Source organism: Erithacus rubecula (assembly GCF_903797595.1).
Source record: "Erithacus rubecula genome assembly, chromosome: 24".
Lineage (NCBI taxonomy): Eukaryota > Metazoa > Chordata > Aves > Passeriformes > Muscicapidae > Erithacus > Erithacus rubecula.
The window spans coordinates 6,540,759-6,562,489 of NC_136676.1; the positions used below are offsets into that span (position 1 = coordinate 6,540,759).

At 47.9% G+C, this 21,731-nt stretch overlaps 1 protein-coding gene across 1 annotated transcript in view; it reads right to left on the reverse strand.

The window, feature by feature from the left end:
* Window positions 1-21,731, reverse strand: part of RERE (arginine-glutamic acid dipeptide repeats) — a 174,409-nt gene that overhangs the window by 35,359 nt on the left and 117,319 nt on the right. Inside the window, 1 exon segment of the mRNA XM_079326262.1 lies at window positions 4,031-4,111. Coding sequence (XP_079182388.1) covers window positions 4,031-4,111 — 81 coding nt within the window.

Consider the following 21,731-nt stretch of genomic DNA (forward strand, 5'->3'; position numbering starts at 1 on the left):
AGAAAGGCAATCCCCAACCTTGGAGCCATGTAAGCACCTTTATCTCAGGCCTATCACAATGCTGGTGCTTCTAAAACTCTCCAATTCAAGTAGCTCAGTGTAATCATCTAAAGAATTCAGAGCAGAATGTTAAATACTCAGAAAATCCTGTATTATCACAAAGTTTTAGCAAATTATCCCAAAATGGGTGGATGGCAGGGGAATAAAACCACATTTAAAGCCAAACCAGATAGTTAAGAAAACTGCTGCCAGCTGTGCACCTTTCATTCTCACAACATGGGAATTTAAATGAAAGTAATTATTGAAAACCATTCATGTCAGTGAAAAGCCTCCAAAATTTCCTCCTTCCCATGCAGAGCAATCAGAAGTGCTGCTGAGCAGGAGCCCAAGGAGAGCAGGGCAGTTCATCAGCTGGGTCAGGGCAACTAAGGGGAAACCACCCAGGGAAGATAAAAGGCAAAAAGCTACATGGAAATGGAGAACTGCATTTCAGACAGTTCACTGCAAACCCAAGGAAGTTTCAGGAGTTTCATTTAAAAATCTCATGGCTCATCTACACAGAGGCACTTTTGCTGCAGATTGTGAGCAGGTTAACACTGATCCAACATTAAAGCAGCACATTCCTTGATCCATTGCAGATATTTACTCCCACGTCCACTGGGAACCCTTCCTGGACATGAACATGGAAATAAACTGGAAATGCAAAATAAACCAGCAGAGTGAAGACCCAAACAAACACAACTCAGATATGGAATAAACATTCTTTTCCATAAAGCTCTTTTCTTGAGCATTACTCATTTAGAAGGAATAATTTTAAAATTGTTGAGAAACGATGTTAAACTAGTTAAAAGCCACATTAATAAATACAGGGTTTTCTCAAAAGGTGAAGGGGAAAAAAAGGCAAGGCACAACTCAAATAGGACATTCCTTAACACACTTGTGAAAGCTCAGTACAGCATGGCCTGATTCCCATCTCTCACCACGGCCACTTTACACCCTCCCAAAGCAGAGAAGAAATACAATGTCATGTTCACCTCCACAGCCTGACTGTGCACAGCAGCCTCAGCTTCATTTAACACAAACAGGCCTGGTCTCTACAAGAATTCTGCATTTCTGCTGCATTCCTTTCCTTCCCCTGTTTCCATCTTCCAGCCATAGGGCTTAGGGTGACATCAGGGAGAATTTTCCCCCAGTGAAGTGTCCAGGAAAGGACACATTTTACACAATTCATGATAATCAGGAGATTTAACTTTTAGTGGGGATTGCAGAGGCAAAACCCCCTGGGTCTCCTCCCCACAATTTTTAGTGAGCAGGAAGGAAAACTCTCAATAAATCAGAGATCCAAGAGCCATTAGGGCAAGTCACTCCAAGAGTGCCCCTGACACATCTTTAAGTACCTGGAAGTTCCTTTAGTATCCATTTAACAACTTTTGAGAGTTTCACTGATGTTAATATGGAGGCTGAACAGGAGAATAAAGACTTTTTCTGGTGTTTCTGAAATTGCAACAGAAAAATGGCAGGCAAAGCATCTGAAATTATTCTGGTGATGAAAAAATGCAGACAAATTAATCCTACAGCCTTGTGATTTACATTACTCATTATTCCACTTTAAGGAACAGAAGCAAAACTGGACAGTCAAATATTTAGTGCAGCCTTTATGCTGCAATGTCTTCCTGTAGCTGTAGATTTGAGCTGAAAAAGATTGGGAATTAAAGAAAGCAGAAGTGAGGCCTGTGGGCAAAAATAGGAAGCGGAGATTATAAACAACCCGTTGTAGGTCAAAGGTTATTTGTAGATCAGTTACCACAGGGGCTAAAAAAAACCCTGAGCCCAAACCCATCAACATGATACTTCCCACAGCTCAGACTTAATATTTAGTCTTCTCTGTAGTAAAAAATTAGACCTAATGAAACAAAAATATAACACTTGAAAGAAGAGACTTTGCGTGAGGTTTAACACCACTCACAAAACTTTCACCAAAACCCTAAGCTCAATATCCAACCTCAAACAGGGGCAGGCACCTGCCCTCAACTCTCCATTTTTCACAGCTCTTTTTTCCTTCCCCCTGTAAAATGTTTTCTCCATCACAACCCTCCCTCACATTTCATATTTAAAACATAAATTTCAATTTTTAAAAACGCAGTATACTTCAGAGCTGCTGCAATTCTAACTTAGAAGAGGACTTTTGCCCCTCAGCAGCTTTACCATCAGCAGAATTCATTTTTAAAAGCAAAACTGATGTGTTCCAAATCCATTCCAGGAGATATTCTGGAGGAAAGGCATGATACGTGCTGGGTTTGTCAGGTGCTGATAAGATCCATCCTATTCCAGCATTCCTTCCCAGCTCTCACCTCTCCACGCCTCAAAATCCCACAGAATCCTCGAGTCCACCAACACCCGAGCAGCAATTTTGAGTTTCCTTTCTCAGAATGAGTGAACTTGTAATTGTCTCATCCTCCCCTTCCTTTTTAACTCACACAGTGTTACTATTTACCACCCAAAGATTTGTGTTATCACAGCACTGTCTCACAGGAACCTCCTGGAGGAGAATGGAATCATCCTACAGAAACTGAGAGCTTTTTAAATATTATTACAGCAATGCTCTCCCCCAGTGCACATCCAGACTCTGCACCCACAGAACTCTAAACACTCTGTGATGGTTTAAATCAGTGTTTTCCACACCACTAATACACTGCTAGAGAACAGCCCAACTCCATTTTCATGGAGCTACCTCCCTTGAAAACCCAGAATAAAACAAAACCACTTTCCCAAAGCCTTGGGGCAGTTAAAGGACACCTGCAGGACACAAACCGAGGGTGTTCTGGGACAGATGGAAAAGTGAGCGGGCTCCCAAAGCATCCCAGAGCCTGTGTCCTCTGCAGGAGCCTCCCAGTGCCCCATCCCCAGAGCCCTGCTGGGATTTGGGGTGCAACGACAGGGTTACATGGGGTTAGGGGTTATATGGGGTTTAGGGTTTAAGGGTTACATGGGGTTTAAGGGTTAGATGGGGTTTAAGGGTTGAATGGGGTTTAGGGGTTAAGGGTTGAATGGGGTTTAGGGTTTAAGGGTTACATGGGTTTTCAGAATTACATGGGGTTTAACGGTTACATGGGGTTTAGGGGTTGAATGGGGTTTAGGGTTTAAGGGTTACATGGGTTTAGGGTTTAAGGGTTACATGGGGTTCAGCGTTTTCAGGGTTCCATGGGTTTAGGGTTAAGGGGTTCCATGGGGTTTAAGGGTTCCATGGGGTTTAGGGGTTAAGGGTTACATGGGGTTTAAGGGTTCCATGGGGTTTAGGATTAAGGGGTTCCATGGGGTTTAGGGTTAAGGGGTTCCATGGGGTTTAGGGGTTAAGGGTTACATGGGGTTTAAGGGTTCCATGGGGTTTAGGGGTTAAGGGGTTACATGGGGTTTAAGGGTTCCACGGGGTTTAGGGTTAAGGGGTTCCATGGGGTTTAAGGGTTCCATGGGGTTTAGGGTTAAGGGGTTCCATGGGGTTTAGGGTTAAGGGTTCCATGGGTTTTAGGGGTTAAATGGGGTTTAGGGTTGAAGGGTTACACGGGTTCAGGGTTACACATCGCTCTGAGATCACAGACCCATCCCAAGCACGGGTCCAGGGCAGGCGGAGTTAAGCCCAGCCCGGCACCGTGCGGGTCACAGCACAGCCCGACCCCAGCTGATCTTGTTTTGGTTTAGGTTTTCTTTAATTAATTACCCGATGCCACTCGAGCCCGACCGTGTGACACAAAGTGTATTATCCCGTCATAATGTCAGAATTTAAAATTAGATTCGGTCTCCATAAATACACTTCAGCCAGGCTCGGTGGCTCCGTCCAGCCATGACGATTATTTTATGTAACATCTTTCGTACCCCAAGACCCAAAAACTGCACTAAAAATCGGCAGCTGCCCTGTGGATTTCTCCTCCGTTTATCCGAGGAGAATTCGGGGTAAAAAGGGAAGAGTTTCGCAAGATCAAACAGCGAAGCAACGAGAGAAAAAGCAAATTATATAAAGTCCGAATGTACTTACGGTCTCCTTATTGGGAAGCAACTCCTTTCGGATTCGGAAGAAGTTCTTGCCGTACTGCCTCAACCCCTTAATAAACCGTTTCTGCGATAAAAGATAACAAAAATAGCGTGTCAGCAGCAGTAAAAAAAATAGTGAGAAAAAAAAAAAAAAAAGATTTAAAAAACCCCAAAGGGCTGCTGTGAATCGGCAGCGGAGCCGAGCGAAGCCGGGAGCCCGAGGTCTGCCGGGGAAGCGAACGCACCTACACGGCTGCGAACGGAGGAAAAGGCTCGGGAAAGGCTCCGAAAAGGCAAAAGCTCATCCCCCTGCACGGCCGAGCGGCAGCGCTCCGAGCTCCGCCGCAGCCGGAGCCGCTCGGGGCCGGGGCGATGCGCCGGGCAGGTGCCGCAGGGGTTAAAGCTCGCAGCCCCCGCGGTGCTCGGCGGGGCCGGGGGCCGCGCTCGGGCGGCGGGGCCGGGCGGAGCGGGGCCGAGCCGAGCCGAGCCGAGCGGAGCAGCCGCGCAGGGCCGGGCGGAGGCGGCGGCGGCGCCCAGCGTGTGATGGCGGCGGGGCTGGGCGGGCGGGCGGCTCCGCGGGGCGCGCCGCAAAAGGCGGCCTGGATCGCCGGCCCCCCTCAGCCGCGGGCCCGGGCCCCGCCGGGCTCGGCTCCGACGCCGCCCCCGCTGCCCCTCGGCAGCTCCCGGGCGCCGGCGCCGCTCCTGCTCCTTCTCTCCGTGCTCGACCTCTCCCCGCCGCCTTCCCCCGTCCAGCCGGGCCGCGGGGCAGCGCCGCCCGCCCGCCGCCCCTCGCGACCCCCGGCACATCCCCAACCAGCGCAGGATTTAACGCTAAACACAGTGCCTCTCTCTCTGCAAAGGACATTCTACAGAAGGATTTCTTCCTTTCTTATGAACGCAAAAATAAAAAGGCTTTTTCCTTGCCTGTCAGCACCGTGCACAGCAGCCTGCCCGCCGCCCCTCGCGACCCCCGGCACATCCCCAACCAGCGCAGGATTTAACGCTAAACAAAGTGCCTCTCTCTCTGGAAGAGAGAACGACTTCTTCCTTTCCTACAAACGCCAAAATAAAAAGGTTTTTTCTTTGCCTGTCAACACCTTACACAGGTATAAACAAGAAGCAAACAGCAGATTTCTGCCTGCAAAACCGATAGGGGATGCTGAGGATGTGGGCCTTACTATTCCAGGAAAGGAGGGAAATGAGAATTCATAATTCCCTAAAAAGAAACGAACAGAAAAATAAAAGGCCTTTTCCTTTCCTATCAACACTGTGTATAGGTATAAACAACAAGTAAATAAATCCTGTCTATATAAAAGATAATGGATGCTGAGTAGGTAGGCCCCACTATTCCAAGGAAGGGAGGGAGATGCTGTTTTATAATTCCCTAAAGAGAAACGAGCCTCAGCTTGGCTCAGTGTATTTGGGGTTGCATCTTTTTGCAAACATCTGCTGGAAGGAGCTGGGCAGTGACCAGAGGGGCTTCCGTGTTGTGAAGGGCGTGAGGACTCCAGGAAGGTTAAATTGACAAATTCCCAGCTCAAACAGGGCTCTGGACTCCAGGAAGGTTGAATTGATAAATTCCCAGCTCAAACAGGGCTCTGGACTCCAGGAAGGTTGAATTGATAAATTCCCAGCTCAAACAGGGCTCTGAGCACCCCAGCAGCTCCCAGCAGGCTGCATGGAAGGGAAGCTCTGCAGGGTTGTGCCACAGGGATCTCACCTAACCCTGACCCTCAAAAGCTGCAGAGTTTGCCAAGAACGTGCCCGGGGGCACAGAGAGCAGAATTAACCATGGCTGTAATGGTTTGGAGCTGACAGTCCCTTCCAGTGGGTGATTTATTCATATCCCCTGCTCCTTCCAACACAGCACCTGGGATTGAAGTGTTCAAGGGGTGCCTGAGCTCCCAAACAGAGAATTTCACTGAGAGCAAGACACCAGCCCCCAGACACAGGAGAAGTCCCCAGGTACCTGCAGAGCAGGATGCCCACAGAGCACTCACATGCTCATTTTTACCAGGTGGGTTTTTCCCAGGGGATTCTCATTATGCAGGGGTGGGTGGATCACTCCCCTGGCACCACAGAGCTCTGGCTGGTGCTCTGGGCAAGAGAAGGTGGCAGCAGCAGTGACAAACACAGCCCAACACCACTCCCAACATCCCAGGGAGCAGTGCCATTCCCTCTGCAGGAATTCACAAATGAACTGCTGAATGAACAAACAGGCTCTGCAAAGGGACCTGCAGGATGGGAAACAGCTAAAGGAACACACAGGCTCTGCAAAGGGACCTGCAGGATGGGAAACAGCTAAAGGAACACACAGGCTCTGCAAAGGGACCTGCAGGATGGGCAACAGCTAAAGGAACACACAGGCTCTGCAAAGGGAACTGCAGGATGGGAAACAGCTAAAGGAACACACAGGCTCTGCAAAGGGACCTGCAGGATGCTCTCAGCCCCTGCTCTGCCATCACTGGGCTGGCTCAGGGGGACACTGCCTGTGCAGCATCACTTCCCAGCACACACAGCTAAAGCTGAAGGGAATGAGGAGAAACCAGAGCTGGAACACTGCAGCTAATGATGGAACAGCTCGGGGAAACAGGAGAGCTCAGTCTAAATGAGAACACCCAATTCCTACTCTTTATTTTGCCCAAGACTTACTATGCTGCTCGTGAATTCTTAGGGAACCATTTAATTTATTTTTTAAGATTCCTTTTAACCAAACCATGTTATATTTGGGTTGTGTTGTGACTCAACTCTATTAATAAAACCTATGACAAACTGTTTTCCTTTTGACCCCATGGGATGTCAGAAGGCCCTACTGGAAATGCAAGCCTAGCACAGAGCCCATCTGAGTAACAGAATTAGAGGGAGCTTGGAATGCTGTTCCAAGTTTCCAAGCAGGAATGAAGTCAATCCTTCTGGCCAGTTCTGCTGTCACCTTTATTGATGTTGTACAGAACTATCCCTGGGCCACTGAGGCACTGTGAGATACCCAACTACAAAGGAGCTTTGTGCCTCCTGGAAAGGTGAGGGACAATTCTTAACATACAAATAACAAAGCACAAAAAAATAATTTCAGAAACTCGGACAGAAATTCTAAAGCTTAACAATGCTTTTTCCTTTTGAACAATTTTCAGATTTTTCTTCCTATTCTAGTCTTCCATTAATTCAGCATCATGCCCCATTCTCCCTGCAGCAAGAACAGCTACTCCTTTTCTCCAAGCCAAGCCCAACAGAGACCTCAAAATGCCTTTAAATATAAAAGAACAAAATAGTTGCACACCAAATCAGAGGTGACCTGTTGCTCCCCAGTGTCTCACGAAGCAGACTGCCTGACACTGATTGAAATTGCTCTCCCCTGCACAGATGACATGCACCAAATTCAGGTCCCTGTGCTCACAGCTGCCAGGTGAAACAGCCTCCAACACGGGGCTGGGGAATAACCAGGCTCAGACCTGTGGAGAAGTTTGGGTAAGGAGTGCAAGTGGCTCTGGAGCACAGTGGTTTCATTTTTACAAGTACATAATTTGGATTTTTAGGACAAACATTTCAATTTTAGCACTTCTGCTCAACTTTAAAAGATTGCTTATGACAGGATTCTGTCAGCATTATTGTTTGTGCTGCTCACTGAAGACAAACTGTGCCACAGTTTCCAAAGTGCAGTGGATGATGAGTTAGCTTTAGGAAATCCCCCAGCTCGTGGGGCTCTGGGTGCTGACAGGCAGGGCTCTGTTTTATGGAGTGGTTTCCATGGCTATTGACCAGCCCCAGCACGAGGCCTCCCAATGCCATCTGATAATTTGCTGAAATGCACGAGATGCTGCAGCACACAGGAGCTATAAATAACCCGGGCAGAGCAAGCAACAAGCCTGTTAATGTTTGCCTGGGTGGTACTTGCAGGTCCCACATCTCATCCCAGGGAACACATCTCCTGACAAGACACACAAAGGCACTCTGCTGTGCCTGACAGAGCTCAGCTGGCAGTTTGGCACGGGGCTGGCAGTGCCAGCCTCAGGGTTCCATTACCCCAGAGCCCAGCCTGGCAGGGGCACTGCCTGCCCTGGCTGCAGCTCAGCTCCCCAGAGCTGCCCTGCCTGCAAAACCCCAAACAACAGACCCCAAACAACAGACCACAAACAACAGACCACAACAACAGACCCCAAACAACAGACCCCAAACAACAGACCACAAACAACACACCACAAACAACACACCACAAACAACACACCCCAAACAACAGACCACAACAACAGACCCCAAACAACAGACCACAACAACAGACCCCAAACAACACACCCCAAACAACAGACCCCAAACAACAGACCACAACAATAGACCCCAAACAAACCCCAAACAACACACCCCAAACAACACACCACAAACAACACACCACAAACACACCACAAACAACACACCACAAACAACACACCCCAAACAACACACCACAAACACACCACAAACAACACACCACAAACAACACACCCCAAACAACAGACCCCAAACAACAGACCCCAAACAACACACCGCAAACAACACACCACAAACAACACACCACAAACAACAGACCCCAAACAACAGACCCCAAACAACACATCCCAAACAACACACCACAAACAACAGACCACAAACAACACACCCCAAACAAACCCCAAACAACAGACCCCAAACAACAGACCCCAAACAACACACCACAAACAACAGACCCCAAAAACAACAGACCCCAAACAACAGACCCCAAAAAACAGACCACAAACAACAGACCCCAAACAACAGACCCCAAACAACAGACCCCAAACAACACACCCCAAACAACAGACCCCAAACAACAGACCCCAAACAACAGACCCCAAACAACACACCACAAACAACACACCACAAACAACAGACCCCAAACAACACACCCCAAACAACACACCCCAAACAACACACCACAAACAACAGACCACAAACAACAGACCACAAACAACAGACCACAAACAACACACCACAAACAACACACCACAAACAACAGACCCCAAACAACACACCACAAACAACAGACCCCAAACAACACACCCCAAACAACACACCCCAACCAACAGACCCCAAACAACAGACCCCAAACAACAGACCCCAAAAAACAGACCACAAACAACACACCACAAACAACACACCCCAAACAACAGACCCCAAACAACAGACCCCAAACAACACACCACAAACAACAGACCCCAAACAACAGACCACAAACAACAGACCCCAAAAAACAGACCACAAACAACACACCACAAACAACACACCCCAAACAAACCCCAAACAACACACCCCAAACAACAGACCCCAAACAACACACCACAAACAACAGACCACAAACAACAGACCACAAACAACACACCCCAAACAACACACCACAAACAACAGACCCTAAACAACACACCACAAACAACAGACCCCAAACAACACACCACAAACAACAGACCCCAAACAACACACCACAAACAACAGACCCCAAACAACACACCACAAACAACAGACCCCAAACAACAGACCCCAAACAACAGACCACAAACAACACACCCCAAACAACACACCACAAACAACACACCACAAACAACAGACCCCAAACAACACACCACAAACAACAGACCCCAAACAACAGACCACAAACAACACACCACAAACAACAGACCACAAACAACACACCCCAAACAACACACCACAAACAACACACCCCAAACAACACACCCCAAACAACAGACCCCAAACAACAGACCCCAAACAACACACCACAAACACACCCCAAACAACAGACCCCAAACAACACACCACAAACAACACACCACAAACAACACACCCCAAACAACACACCACAAACAACAGACCCCAAACAACACACCACAAACAACAGACCCCAAACAACACACCACAAACAACACACCACAAACAACACACCACAAACAACACACCACAAACAACACACCACAAACAACAGACCCCAAACAACACATCCCAAACAACACACACTGCACCCACAGCAGCCACTGCAACAACAGGCAACCTGTTTGATCCATTTCCAACAGGAACCTTCAGCAAGGCAGCACGACTCTGATCAACCTGCAAACTCATCCCTGCTCCTCCTGTGTCTCTTCTGACATCCTGCTGCAGCCCAGTTCAGATCTAATGTATTTTCTCTAAAAGATTCCATGTGCTGCTTCATTCCCTCCCTCTGGTTTCCACCTGGTTAATGAGTGAAGAGCATTGTGTAATGCAAAACATTTACAAACACACAGGGCCTCTTCTGATCTTTCTCAATCCAGGAAACAAGGATTTTATTTCTCAACTTTTCTAATAAAAAATCAAATCAAATCACATCACCTCTTTAGCCTATGTCCAAGAACAGCAAGTTCTTTACTCAACCTTTTCTTTAATTCTAAGCGAGCAAAATGGGAGATTTTGCTATTATGAAAGCAATAGGTTTAGTACATGTCTGGAAAGGCCTGAGGTTTTCTAGGCAGATGCCAATGGAAGTTGTCACCACCTTCCATATTTAATATACATTTTAAAGCTTTATAATAAATATGGTAGGAAAATTTATGGTGTTTTTATAGTTAACAGCAGATGAACACTAAATACATAAAAGCATCTTCCTGATCTTCACAGGCTGCAAAACTTCTGTTCAGTGTGCAGCACATTTAGAGATACTTGAAAATAAAATCATGTTTTCACCCAATTCTCTCACTTACAGACACGGAAAACCAAAATATGTTGGTGGCATTCATTAGATAGCACTCTGTATTTCAAGGCATGGATGTTCCCCCTGGAAATTCCAATTCTGTGCAGAGTGCAGCCCTGGACACACTCCCCAGGCCATCTGCCCGTGAGATCAAGTGTCCTCTCCAAACAAACTGACAAGGAATACATCAGCTGGAAGCCTTCAAGGTGCCCAACAATTTGCTCTCTCCCTCCCAACTGCATCGCTTTGTCTGGCTGAAAAACGACCCTGAAACACAAGAGGCAGCTCTGCAGCCTGGGGGGACTGGACCCAAAGCTTGGGGGGACAGGCAGAGCTCTGAGAAGGCAGAGCAGCCCCAGAGCCCTGAGCTGCCTCCCTGGAGGGGATGCCAAAAGATCCTGCCATGATAATGAGCCCCCTTCCACTGAGCTGCTTTTGTTGGGAACAATGGAGCTCCCATGGTACCTCTGGCTGGCTGGAAATATTGGTATGAAGTGAGCGTGAGCACAGCTGTGTGTAAATGACATATATAAACAGATTAGATTTGTGTATTTATACTGGATGCAAACACATTAATAGCACATTTGCATACCCAGTTGGCTAAATGAGATTGCATGCAGAGCAGGATTACTGGTTACAAACACATTTATTTAGAATTTTCAATAAAGTATTTATATTGCCATTCAGGAGGTCAGAGTGGATTCATCATCCTCTTTCTCCTCTTTGCCTCCTCAGACACACACAGATGCTCCTGTCAGGATGCTCTGCAGGGACTGCCCACCCCTCTGCACAGCCAGGCTGGCAAAGGGCTCCAGCAGCACAAGGAGCTGAACTGAAGGCTCACCAAAGGCTGCCCCACTTTCCTCCCATTTATTTCACTGCAGCTGATGTTCCAAGGGGGGAGAGCTCTCCCTGTGACATGAACACCACCCAAATGCCAGCCTACAAAACTCCTCTGCATAATGCCAGGGATCAATGCAAGAGTCTGCATGAAAGGCAACATGATATTGAAGGTGACACAACAGCTCTCAGACACTGCCAGGGCTGCAGGGGAATTCAGCTCTTCCTTCACCCTGGGCCTGGAGCTGTCAGGGTGTTGCTAACCTTTTGTGCTGACCCCAGCTGTATTTTCCCACCAGGATTTTTAGCAGAGCTATTTTTATGAAGAGAAAGATTACAGGTTCACCCCAAGCACCAGGCAAAGCTTTTATTCCCATTCTGTACCTGTGTCTGTGGGGGAGTCCTGATGGGAAACAGAAAACAAAACAGCAGAAAAATAAAAAATAACAATAAAAAAAAACAATTCTGTCTAAACAAGGAGCCTTTCAGTGTGTTCTAACTGCACCCTGATTATCAGCTCTGGGTGCTCTCACTGCACATCCTGCATGAAATGCTCCCAAGCCCTCAGTTCCAGGCAGTTCCCATGAAAAGCTCCAGTGCTGCCCCACAGGGCCCTGCCTGGCCCTGCCAATAAACCATCGATCAATCATCAATAAGTCATCAATAAATCATTGATAAATCATCCCAAACTTGCTGGGGAGGCTCCAGGAGGCAGTGGGTTGCCAGGCAACCTCTGCAGGAGGGATGCAGGAGGGATGCAGGGATGGATGCAGGAGGGATGCAGGGATGGATGCAGGAGGGATGCAGGAGGGATGCAGGAGGGATGCAGGAGGGATGCAGGAGGGATGCAGGGATGGATGCAGGAGGGATGCAGGGATGCAGGAGGGATGGAGGAGGGATGCAGGGATGGATGCAGGATGGATGCAGGAGGGATGCAGGAGGGATGCAGGGATGGATGCAGGAGGGATGCAGGAGGGATGCAGGGATGGATGCAGGAGGGATGCAGGGATGGATGCAGGAGGGATACAGGGATGCAGGAGGGATGCAGGGATGGATGCAGGAGGGATGCAGGGATGCAGGAGGGATGCAGGAGGGATGCAGGAGGGATGCAGGGATGGATGCAGGAGGGATGCAGGGATGCAGGAGGGATGCAGGGATGCAGGAGGGGTACAGGGATGCACAGACAGACAGAAGGATGAGACAGAAGGACAGAAGGACAGCAGAGCTGTCCCTGTGCCTCCCCACCCCTGCTCGGGCACCACTGTAAAATTCAAAGGCTTCTGTGAGGCACACACACTCCCTGCTCCATCCCACAGCCATCCCAGAGATCCCACAGCCATCCCATAGATCCCACAGCCATCCCATAGATCACCCAGTGATCCCACAGCCATCCCAGTGATCCCACAGCCATCCCAGAGATCCCACAGCCATCCCAGTGGTCCCACAGCCATCCCAGAGATCACCCAGTGGTCCCACAGCCATCCCAGTGATCCCACAGCCATCCCAGTGGTCCCACAGCCATCCCAGTGGTCCCACAGCCATCCCAGTGATCCCACAGCCATCCCAGTGATCCCACAGCCATCCCATAGATCCCACAGCCATCCCAGTGATCCCACAGCCATCCCAGTGATCCCACAGCCATCCCATAGATCCCACAGCCATCCCAGTGGTCCCACAGCCATCCCAGTGATCACCCAGTGATCCCACAGCCATCCCAGTGATCCCACAGCCATCCCAGTGATCCCACAGCCATCCCAGTGGTCCCACAGCCATCCCACAGTGTGGCAGCAGAAATGGGATCCCTACACAAGATAAAATCAGGAACCTGACCCGAGCCCAGCAGCTGCTGCTGGCTCAAGCCCTGCCTGGCATGGCAGCAGCAGCAGGAGCAAAGCAAAGCTGACTTTCCTTTCCTGCAGCTCTGCAAGGGGTGTTGGACAAACTGCCTGAGCTCTCCAAAAACAACTCCTGGATTTCTGCAGGCATTTCCAGCCTGGTGAGGTCAGCCATGGTCCCACATTTCAGCAGAGATGAACCCTCTGTTTGAAGGCTGCTCAGTTTGCAATTCCTACTAAAACAAGAGTGGGAAGAGGAGGAATTCCCTTTCCAAACCAGGGAGGGCAGGAGGATCTTCCCAAGGAAGCAGCAAGTCCTGGGCCTGCCCTTACTGACAAAAAAAGAACTTTCTGTTTATCCAACATTCTCTGTCTCCTGCAATCAACAACTTCTCAGTGCTGCAAACAAAGCTAAAATGATTTGAGAGTGTTTTTTACAGAAATGATTTTTTAAAGGTGCCTTTTGAGAGTTAAACAGAACAAAGGTCTGGCACATTTGTGACCCAGAAAAGCAAAACAATGTGCTGCTGACAAAAGACAACAGAAAGCTTTTGATTATACTTCAGATTGCCTTTTCTGTACACAAAGAGATTCATTTCTGGTTATTTTAAACTGCTGTTAAAATGCTAATATACAAAAAGTCTTCTTGTACATCAAAATTAAAGAGCAAGTAAAAAGAAAGAGCTGGACATGCTCCTTTTCAAGGACCACCTGAAATATCTTGTGTGATCCTTCCAGGCTCACACACAGCATTTCCAGTGCTGTTCCCTACTAGAGAAATGTTGTTCCCTTGGGATCTCAACCATTATTGTCAATTATTCTGGAGACAGTTTCTGCTGTCAAACAGGGATTTTTATGCAAATGGCAGAAGGAAACAAATAAAAGCACTTCAAGAGCCCCCAGACTTTGGAGCAATGAACAAATCCAAGGCAAATGAGACAAAATGGAAATGATCCCTCTGGAGAGGGAGGGTTTCTGCAGGGGCCTTCCCAGGTAAATCATTAACAGAGGGGCTGTGACTGCAGCAATGCCCAGGCTGGAATTCAGGCACTCAGATCCAAATTCCAGTTTTTGACCCTTGCCAAAATGACACCAGGCAACCTCTGGAAACTCCCTAAATTCCTCTGAGAGTAAGTTTGCCACTGGCTGCAGTGGAGTGAAGAGACAGCTGAGCATGCAAATCTGGGTGGAGGAAACACTGGTGATGACAAAATAAAACTGCAGGCTGAGGGACACATCCTCAGTGAGGGGGAGAATGGGGCCAGTCGTGGAAAAGGAACCACAAATAAGAGAGGAAATGATTAAAGGGCTGAAAATGAAGGACCAGAAAAGCAGCTGTAACAAAGGTGAAGGCTGGAAAGGAAACCTTGAAGGATTTTAGGGGAGGGGGGCAGGGGGATGGTGCTGAGAGTCTGGAATTACCTCCCCAGACACGTAGAACTGGACAATGCATCCCAGAGCAGATAAATGAAATATGCACCCTAATAAACCAGGTGCCCTCTTTGCCTTCCCCAATTTGTGGCAAATGGGATGTTTGATTTGAGCACTGAAGTTATTCCAGAGCAGTGGAGGGGAATGTGCTGCCCTGTCATTTATCAGCTCCTCTAAATGCATAAGGCCTGGCTGATCAATCTCCCCACACAGCCTAAAAGCCACATAAATCTGAGGATGCAGAGAGAGAGGGCTGGGGGAGCAGCAAAGAACAAAAGGATGGGGAAACCCACAAGCAGGGGGGGAGCAGGGCAGGTACAGAGAGGCTGAAGCACAACCACAAAGCCTCCAGCACAAAACAGGCACAGCCAGGAGGCAGAGAGCACAAAACCAAGAGTGCAGAGCAGAGAGCAGCACTGTGAGCACAGGGGGAGCTGGCACAGCCCTGCAGGAGCTGCTCTGGCACAGCCACAGCTTGGGGGGAGCTCCAGCAGCCAGGGATGGACCCCAGCTCCCTTCCCACTCCCACTGCCACAGCTGAGCTTCCCTGCAGCTCTGGGAGCAGCATCTCCAACAAAGCCTCTGCAGCTCCACAGAGCCCACAGGACCCTGGAACATCTGAGCTGGAAGGGTCCCACAGCTGAGCTTCCCTGCCCAGGACACCCCACCAGCCTGCCAGTGCCCATCCCTGGAGCTGCAAGCACCCTCTGCCCTTCCCCACTCCACAACTGCCCTGAAATCCCCAGTGCTGCCACATTCCTCTGCTGGCACTGCCACCATTAGCTCCACTGGCACTGCCACCATTAGCTCCACTGGCACTGTCACCATTAGCTCCAATGGCACTGCCACCATTAGCTCCACTGGCACTGTCACCATTAGCTCCATTGGCACTGCCATCATTAGCTCCATTGGCACTGTCACCATTAGCTCCACTGACACTGTCACCATTAGCTCCACTGCCACTGTCACCATTAGCTCCATTGGCACTGCCATCATTAGCTCCATTGGCACTGCCACCATTAGCTCCACTGGCACTGTCACCATTAGCTCCATTGGCACTGTCACCATTAGCTCCACTGGCACTGTCACCATTAGCTCCATTGGCACTGCCACCATTAGCTCCACTGACACTGTCACCATTAGCTCCACTGGCACTGCCACCATTAGCTCCACTGACACTGTCACCATTAGCTCCACTGGCACTGCCACCCTTGTAACTCATTAGGGAGCTGGGATGGATGCAGAAAATGATGAATATTTAGTCCCTATTCATCTAGTAAGAAGCAGCCTATTATCAAACAAGTGACACCTTTACAAACTTCAATTAAATAATGGCTCCCGTGGAGGATTCTGAGCCCCTGACAGGATGGCAAGTGATTTAAGTAACATAAAGCTGAGCACTGCTGATGGATGGTGGATGCTGTGCTGCTGCAGCCTGTGATAGAACAAATGATCCTTTCTCAGCCTCACTGAACGTGGCCACCCCTCTCATGCACAGAACAGACAAAGCTTGAGCAATTCCCTCATTAAAATGCATTTTTATGTCATTGGAAAGATTTAAAAAAAAAATTGGTTCTGTTGATAGGGGAGATTAGAAAAATAAAATTTATCATGCAAACAGCACTTGCAAATGAGGTGTATTTTGGCATTCATACTGCTTATGTTGTGCAAGAAAGATAAGCCCTGAGCACTAAAGCACACAGAGCAGCCACATTGTGACAGTAATCAACACTTCTTCAATAGGAATTATGTCACTACACCCATTTGAAGAGCATTTTGTCATTTGCTGCTGCAATGGCCACCAGGCCAGACAAAATAATTCCCAGCTAAGCTGCTGGGCAGAGCACAGAGAATCCAGTGGCATTCAGGAAGTTTGGGGGTTTGGGGCTGTCAGCCTCTGTGTTCAAACAAAGAATCAAAGTCAAGACTCAGGCAGGGACCCAAACTACCAGGGAAAAACATTCAAAAATCAAATATCAGCTTGTCAAGTTGCAGACAATGCTGTCATCTGCCTGCATTCACTTTGTTTTAGGGGTTGGGGTTTTTGTGTTTGTAAAGCAATCTTGTTAGGAACAGCAAATTGCCATTTAGACAGCAAACAACTCCTCCAAAACAAAACAGACATTTGCCATGTCAAGGAATCCATTCCTGGGCTCTGTGAGTTTAATAAAGTGTAATTCCAACATAAGCATTTGAGAAGGAGACACTTTTACCTAGATCAACTTGGACTAAGCCAAAATCACTTGGAAAGAAGCTGCAGATTTCTACTATACACTAAAACCAGAAAAATATCAAAGCACCTCATTATTTGTGTCTGTGTTCCAATTGCACTTTCAGAGGTGAGTCACATCCCTCCCTGATTCTCTCTAAGCTCAGAAAATCCCCAGTTGGGATGATCCCTGCAGTGCCCAGCTGCTCTCCAGAGTGCCATGACTCAGTTTCCTTCTGGAGCAGGACAGGATGCAGCAGGGGGTTATATTTATCCCAGATTCCGGATCCCTGGGCAGATAAAATCTGGATGGAAGGTCAGGGAGGTGCAGGCAGGAGCTCCTGCTCTGCCCACGGGGTGGGACAGACCCACAGACAGTAGTAAAACTTGAAGTAGTAAAACTTTCTTAATAATTCTTAATAATTCCAAGCCTAATTTCAGTTATTATTCAGGGCAAGGAGCTGTGCTGTTGTTTTTTGGGATCAGCAGCACAGTCAAAATAACATAAAAATATTCCACATGAAGGCAGAGAGAAGGCAGAGCAAGAAGCACAGGGCAGTTCAACAAATCCCAAAATGATATTGTTGAGGGAACAGAAACTTGTCTGGCAGCTGGGCAAAGATCAGCATCAGGGAAAGCAGAGATCACCCACTCTGAAGCCAAGGTCACTGACAGGATTTACAGATTTATCCCTGAAGAGCCTTTGCTGAACATGAAATGCTGAAATAATTTTTTTTTAATCTCACCCCCGCCCCTTTGGGCTCCCTCATTTGCTGGAGGCTTTTAAAATTCATTCCTTTTCACAGCTGGTTAAACAATGGAATCTTTTGGCAAACTAAAAGGACAGAATTGATTGCCCTACACAAACTTTTCTGCACGTATAATTGATTTTTAATTCACTGCCTTATTTCCAAAAGGACTTGACAATAAACTCGGTGCTGTCTGTGCAGTATTGATCCCTTTCAACAAGGGCTCAGATCAAAGACTGATGCAAGTTAATCACAAACAAAAGATTGTTATCTTTCATCTAGGAACCTGTGTTTAAACCAAATTCCCCTTTCTGAGCTGCAATACACCTTGTATTTCCCAGCTGTACTGCACCTCAGCATTTTGTAAACCTGCCAGCTACTCAGTAACTATAATTTTATGCAACCTTTAAATAACAACTTTTTCCCCCAAGCAGAATAATTTCATCCTTCACTGGGCACTTTGGACTGTGAGGGCTGATGGTTCTTTTCCACTCTGAGCTCTTAGAATAAGACACAGACAAGACCTTCCCACACGTGCTTAGACTAAAATCTTATTTATTCTTAAAACACAGGTCCTGCAAGGCCACAGCAACCTGAGTTTGGTGGATGTTTATCTCAGTGCTCAGCTAAGCTTCAACTGTTACTGATTATCACACTTGCAAATGTGGCTGGATCACTAAATTCCAGAAAATGTTCATTTAGTGGGACTGTCCCACCACTGGCAAGCTGCAATGTTTATTTTTTTGTGGGTAAAACAATGAAACTGAGCAGTGACTGTGTCTCAACCTCCCCAACCCACCAGGAGTGAGCCCTGCAATGTTGCCCAGCTTTTCCAACACCCCTGTAGGATTTTTTTCCTACTCTGCTGTTCCAGAGGCTCTGTTTCAATCTGGCTCTGAATCCCATTTTCTACAGCTGCCACATAAACAGTAAATAAAATTGATGGTATTTTTGCCCCAGTAAGCAGCTCTGTGTCCCAGCACATCTGAAGAGCCCTGGGTTCAAAGGAGAACAATGTTTTCATGAGCACACACTCCAGAAAGGGAGGATGAGACATCTGAGGAGGATTCCAGGCAGAGAAGCCAAGCAAACAAGGCTGTGGGTTTTGCATAAGTAATTCCCTGACCTGCCATGCTGGATTACAAACACTTGCAAACAGATCAGAAAATCCTTTGCTCTATCTTGTCCTTCCTGGCAGGAAGATCTCCACTTGTATTTTATGATGAACGAGTTGAAGCTGAAGCCAGGTGTGGATGTTTTAAAATTTATGGACTTGTAAATGGATGTACATGGCCAATTAGGATTTAGCACAGGCAGGATTAAGCACCCTGCAGATCAATTGAGGAGGTTGTTTGAATGGAGGTTGTTTACCTCAACCACCCACATCCAGAGCAATGTGAAATATTGAAAAGGCAGAACATTTCCAGATAAAAGGCAGCTACCAGGGATGTCACAGGTGAAAGAACCTTCCTAAGAACTCCTGGCAACTTCCTTTAGAGAAGTGAACATGGATGCAGCAGAGTGCAGAGGAAAAGGGAGGAACTGCCCAGTAAAGGATGTTCAAGTGCCTCACCCAGGTCCCCTCCAACTCTGCAAAACACAGCCCTGAGTTCCAAAAGTGCTTCAATTAAACCTCACCAGCCCTTCACAACCAACACCTGCATGCAGATGAGGAGCAGAGCTCCATGCAGGAGAGCATCCCTGTGCAATAAACTGCAGCAGAGCAGCAGCAAGCTCTGCCTGCAGCAAGCATGCATAAATAAACAGAATTAATAACTACCCCAGTGTGGACGGGTGACTTAATCTGTTTCCATTAGATGCAGCTCAGCCCCAGGCCTTTGTGGTATTTAAAATGTGTTCATCATGTTTAATTAAAAACCTAATAAACTGGAGGTTCTTTTAGCTCTGATGCAGATTTCTCTCTCCTGTAAGCCCTATTGATTTTGTCCTCAGAACTTTTGATAAAGAGAGAAAAAAACAGCACGTTCTGAATGAAGAGATAAGAATGTGAGCTGGAATTGGGGCTGCTGGTCAGAACCAGCTCCTGCCCCTCCACATTTCCAGCTCATGAAGGACTCCAGAACAGGAAACCTTCCCATTAGGTTAAAAAACTGTACCCTGTATAAATCACAGATCTTTGGTAAGTTATTGATCCAGAATTGGGGCTCCTTTTGGGACCTGGAGCAAGTGCAGGGCCAGAATTGTACTGAACACCCCTGAGGTACAAAAGCCATTCTGCAGAGAACATTTTGACCTGAGACATGAGGAAATTGTATAATTTGTCTTGGGAGATGCTCCCACTGGAACCACAGCAGGGAATGGGGATGTTCAGCTGAACAAGTTCCTGATCCTGGCTCCAAATTTGGGACCTGTGGACAGGACCCAGCTCCACCATCAGGGTCAAACTCATCTCATGGTCCCAAACTCCCCTCCCAGAGCAGGTCCAGAGATTTCCAGGTGGAGAAGAACAGAGCAGCACCATTCCATCCCTGGGGGAGATTTCTGACTGCCTGCACCCAAAATCCCCCACCTGGCCAGGACTTCAAGGGGCACTTTTTGAACTCACTGCTCTGACATCCTGGGCTGGCTTTGAGAGGAGATTTAACCCTGCAGGAGTTGTATTAAACCCAGACACTTTGCTCCTGGCTTCTCCCCAAATAATCAATCCCTCCTCCATCTCCTCATCCTGCTTTCCCTGGGGCTGCAGCCCCTGAGCAGCAGGTGCTGCTGCTGGAGGTTGGGGTGTGCTCAGAACAGGTATGAAATGTGGCAATTGCTGCAGTTTGCCCACAGAGGTGAATCTGTGAGCATGACAGAGAAACCCAGCCCTGCCCATCAGAGCTGTGCTGGAAATGGAAGCTGTCAGGTGGGGAGGGACCCCCACACACAGCAAACAGCTGCTCAGAGCTGCACACACAGAGCAGGAGCTGCTGGAGCCACTCTCAGCCAGGGAGCAAGGCACAAACCTCAGCCTTCATATGCACACAGCCCTGGTGTAACTCAATCAGTGGCCAATTTTATCCTCTGTTTAATTCCATCTAAACATCTGCAACCACATCAGCAGCAGGAAAAATAACACAACTCCCATCCTTTGTTTTAATCAGGTCTGACACTGCCAAGCAGCTCCCACCTCACAGTTTGGACACAGCAGAGCTGTTCTAATGGAAAACAAAGCTTTGTCTTTGGTTTAAATGTGGAGGGGGTATCATTATTATTATTATTATTATTACTACTCAGGTTAACTGACCAAAGCTCTGTATCAGGTGTGGGATCTGCTTATTTATCCAACTGCACAACTGAAATTGAAGTATTTAAATTTCAGTAAGCCACATTTGTTGGGCTGCAATAATTGATTAATGACAAGTCCAGCCCAAATAAGGCCAGGGATTGGACCTGGGTCTCCATTTCCCTCAGAACCTCTGGATTATCACCCACCACATCACTGGGGCTCCCTCCTTTGCCAGATGAAGGGACACACACAATTCATGCTCTCACCACAACTGAATTGTTTTGGCCAGACTTAGGGTTTGTCACCTGAGTGTTTTCTGCCCAGCACTTGAATTCCCATGCAGCTTTAGCAGCCTGTGGATCAGAGCTCTCCTCAGTTTCCCAGGGTTTGCAGAAAGGAAACTTGCCCCAAATGCCCCAAATGCCCCAAAATGCAGCAGAGCTGCTCAGGCTGGAGCTGCCTCTGAGCTGCAGGGACCAAGAGGCTCTGAGGCTGTGCAGGTGGAGCTTTGCTGTCTATAAATAAGAGCACAGTCTGATCTCTGGCTCTGCCCAGGCTGGAGGGCTGCCAAATCTTTCTGGAAACTTGGATGGAGCAGAACAAGAACAAATATGATAAAATGAGCTGGGGCTGACAATGATTTATAGAGCCAGTGATCATTACTCTGTGCTCACAGGCTGCACTTCTGCAGCAATGCTTCACTCTC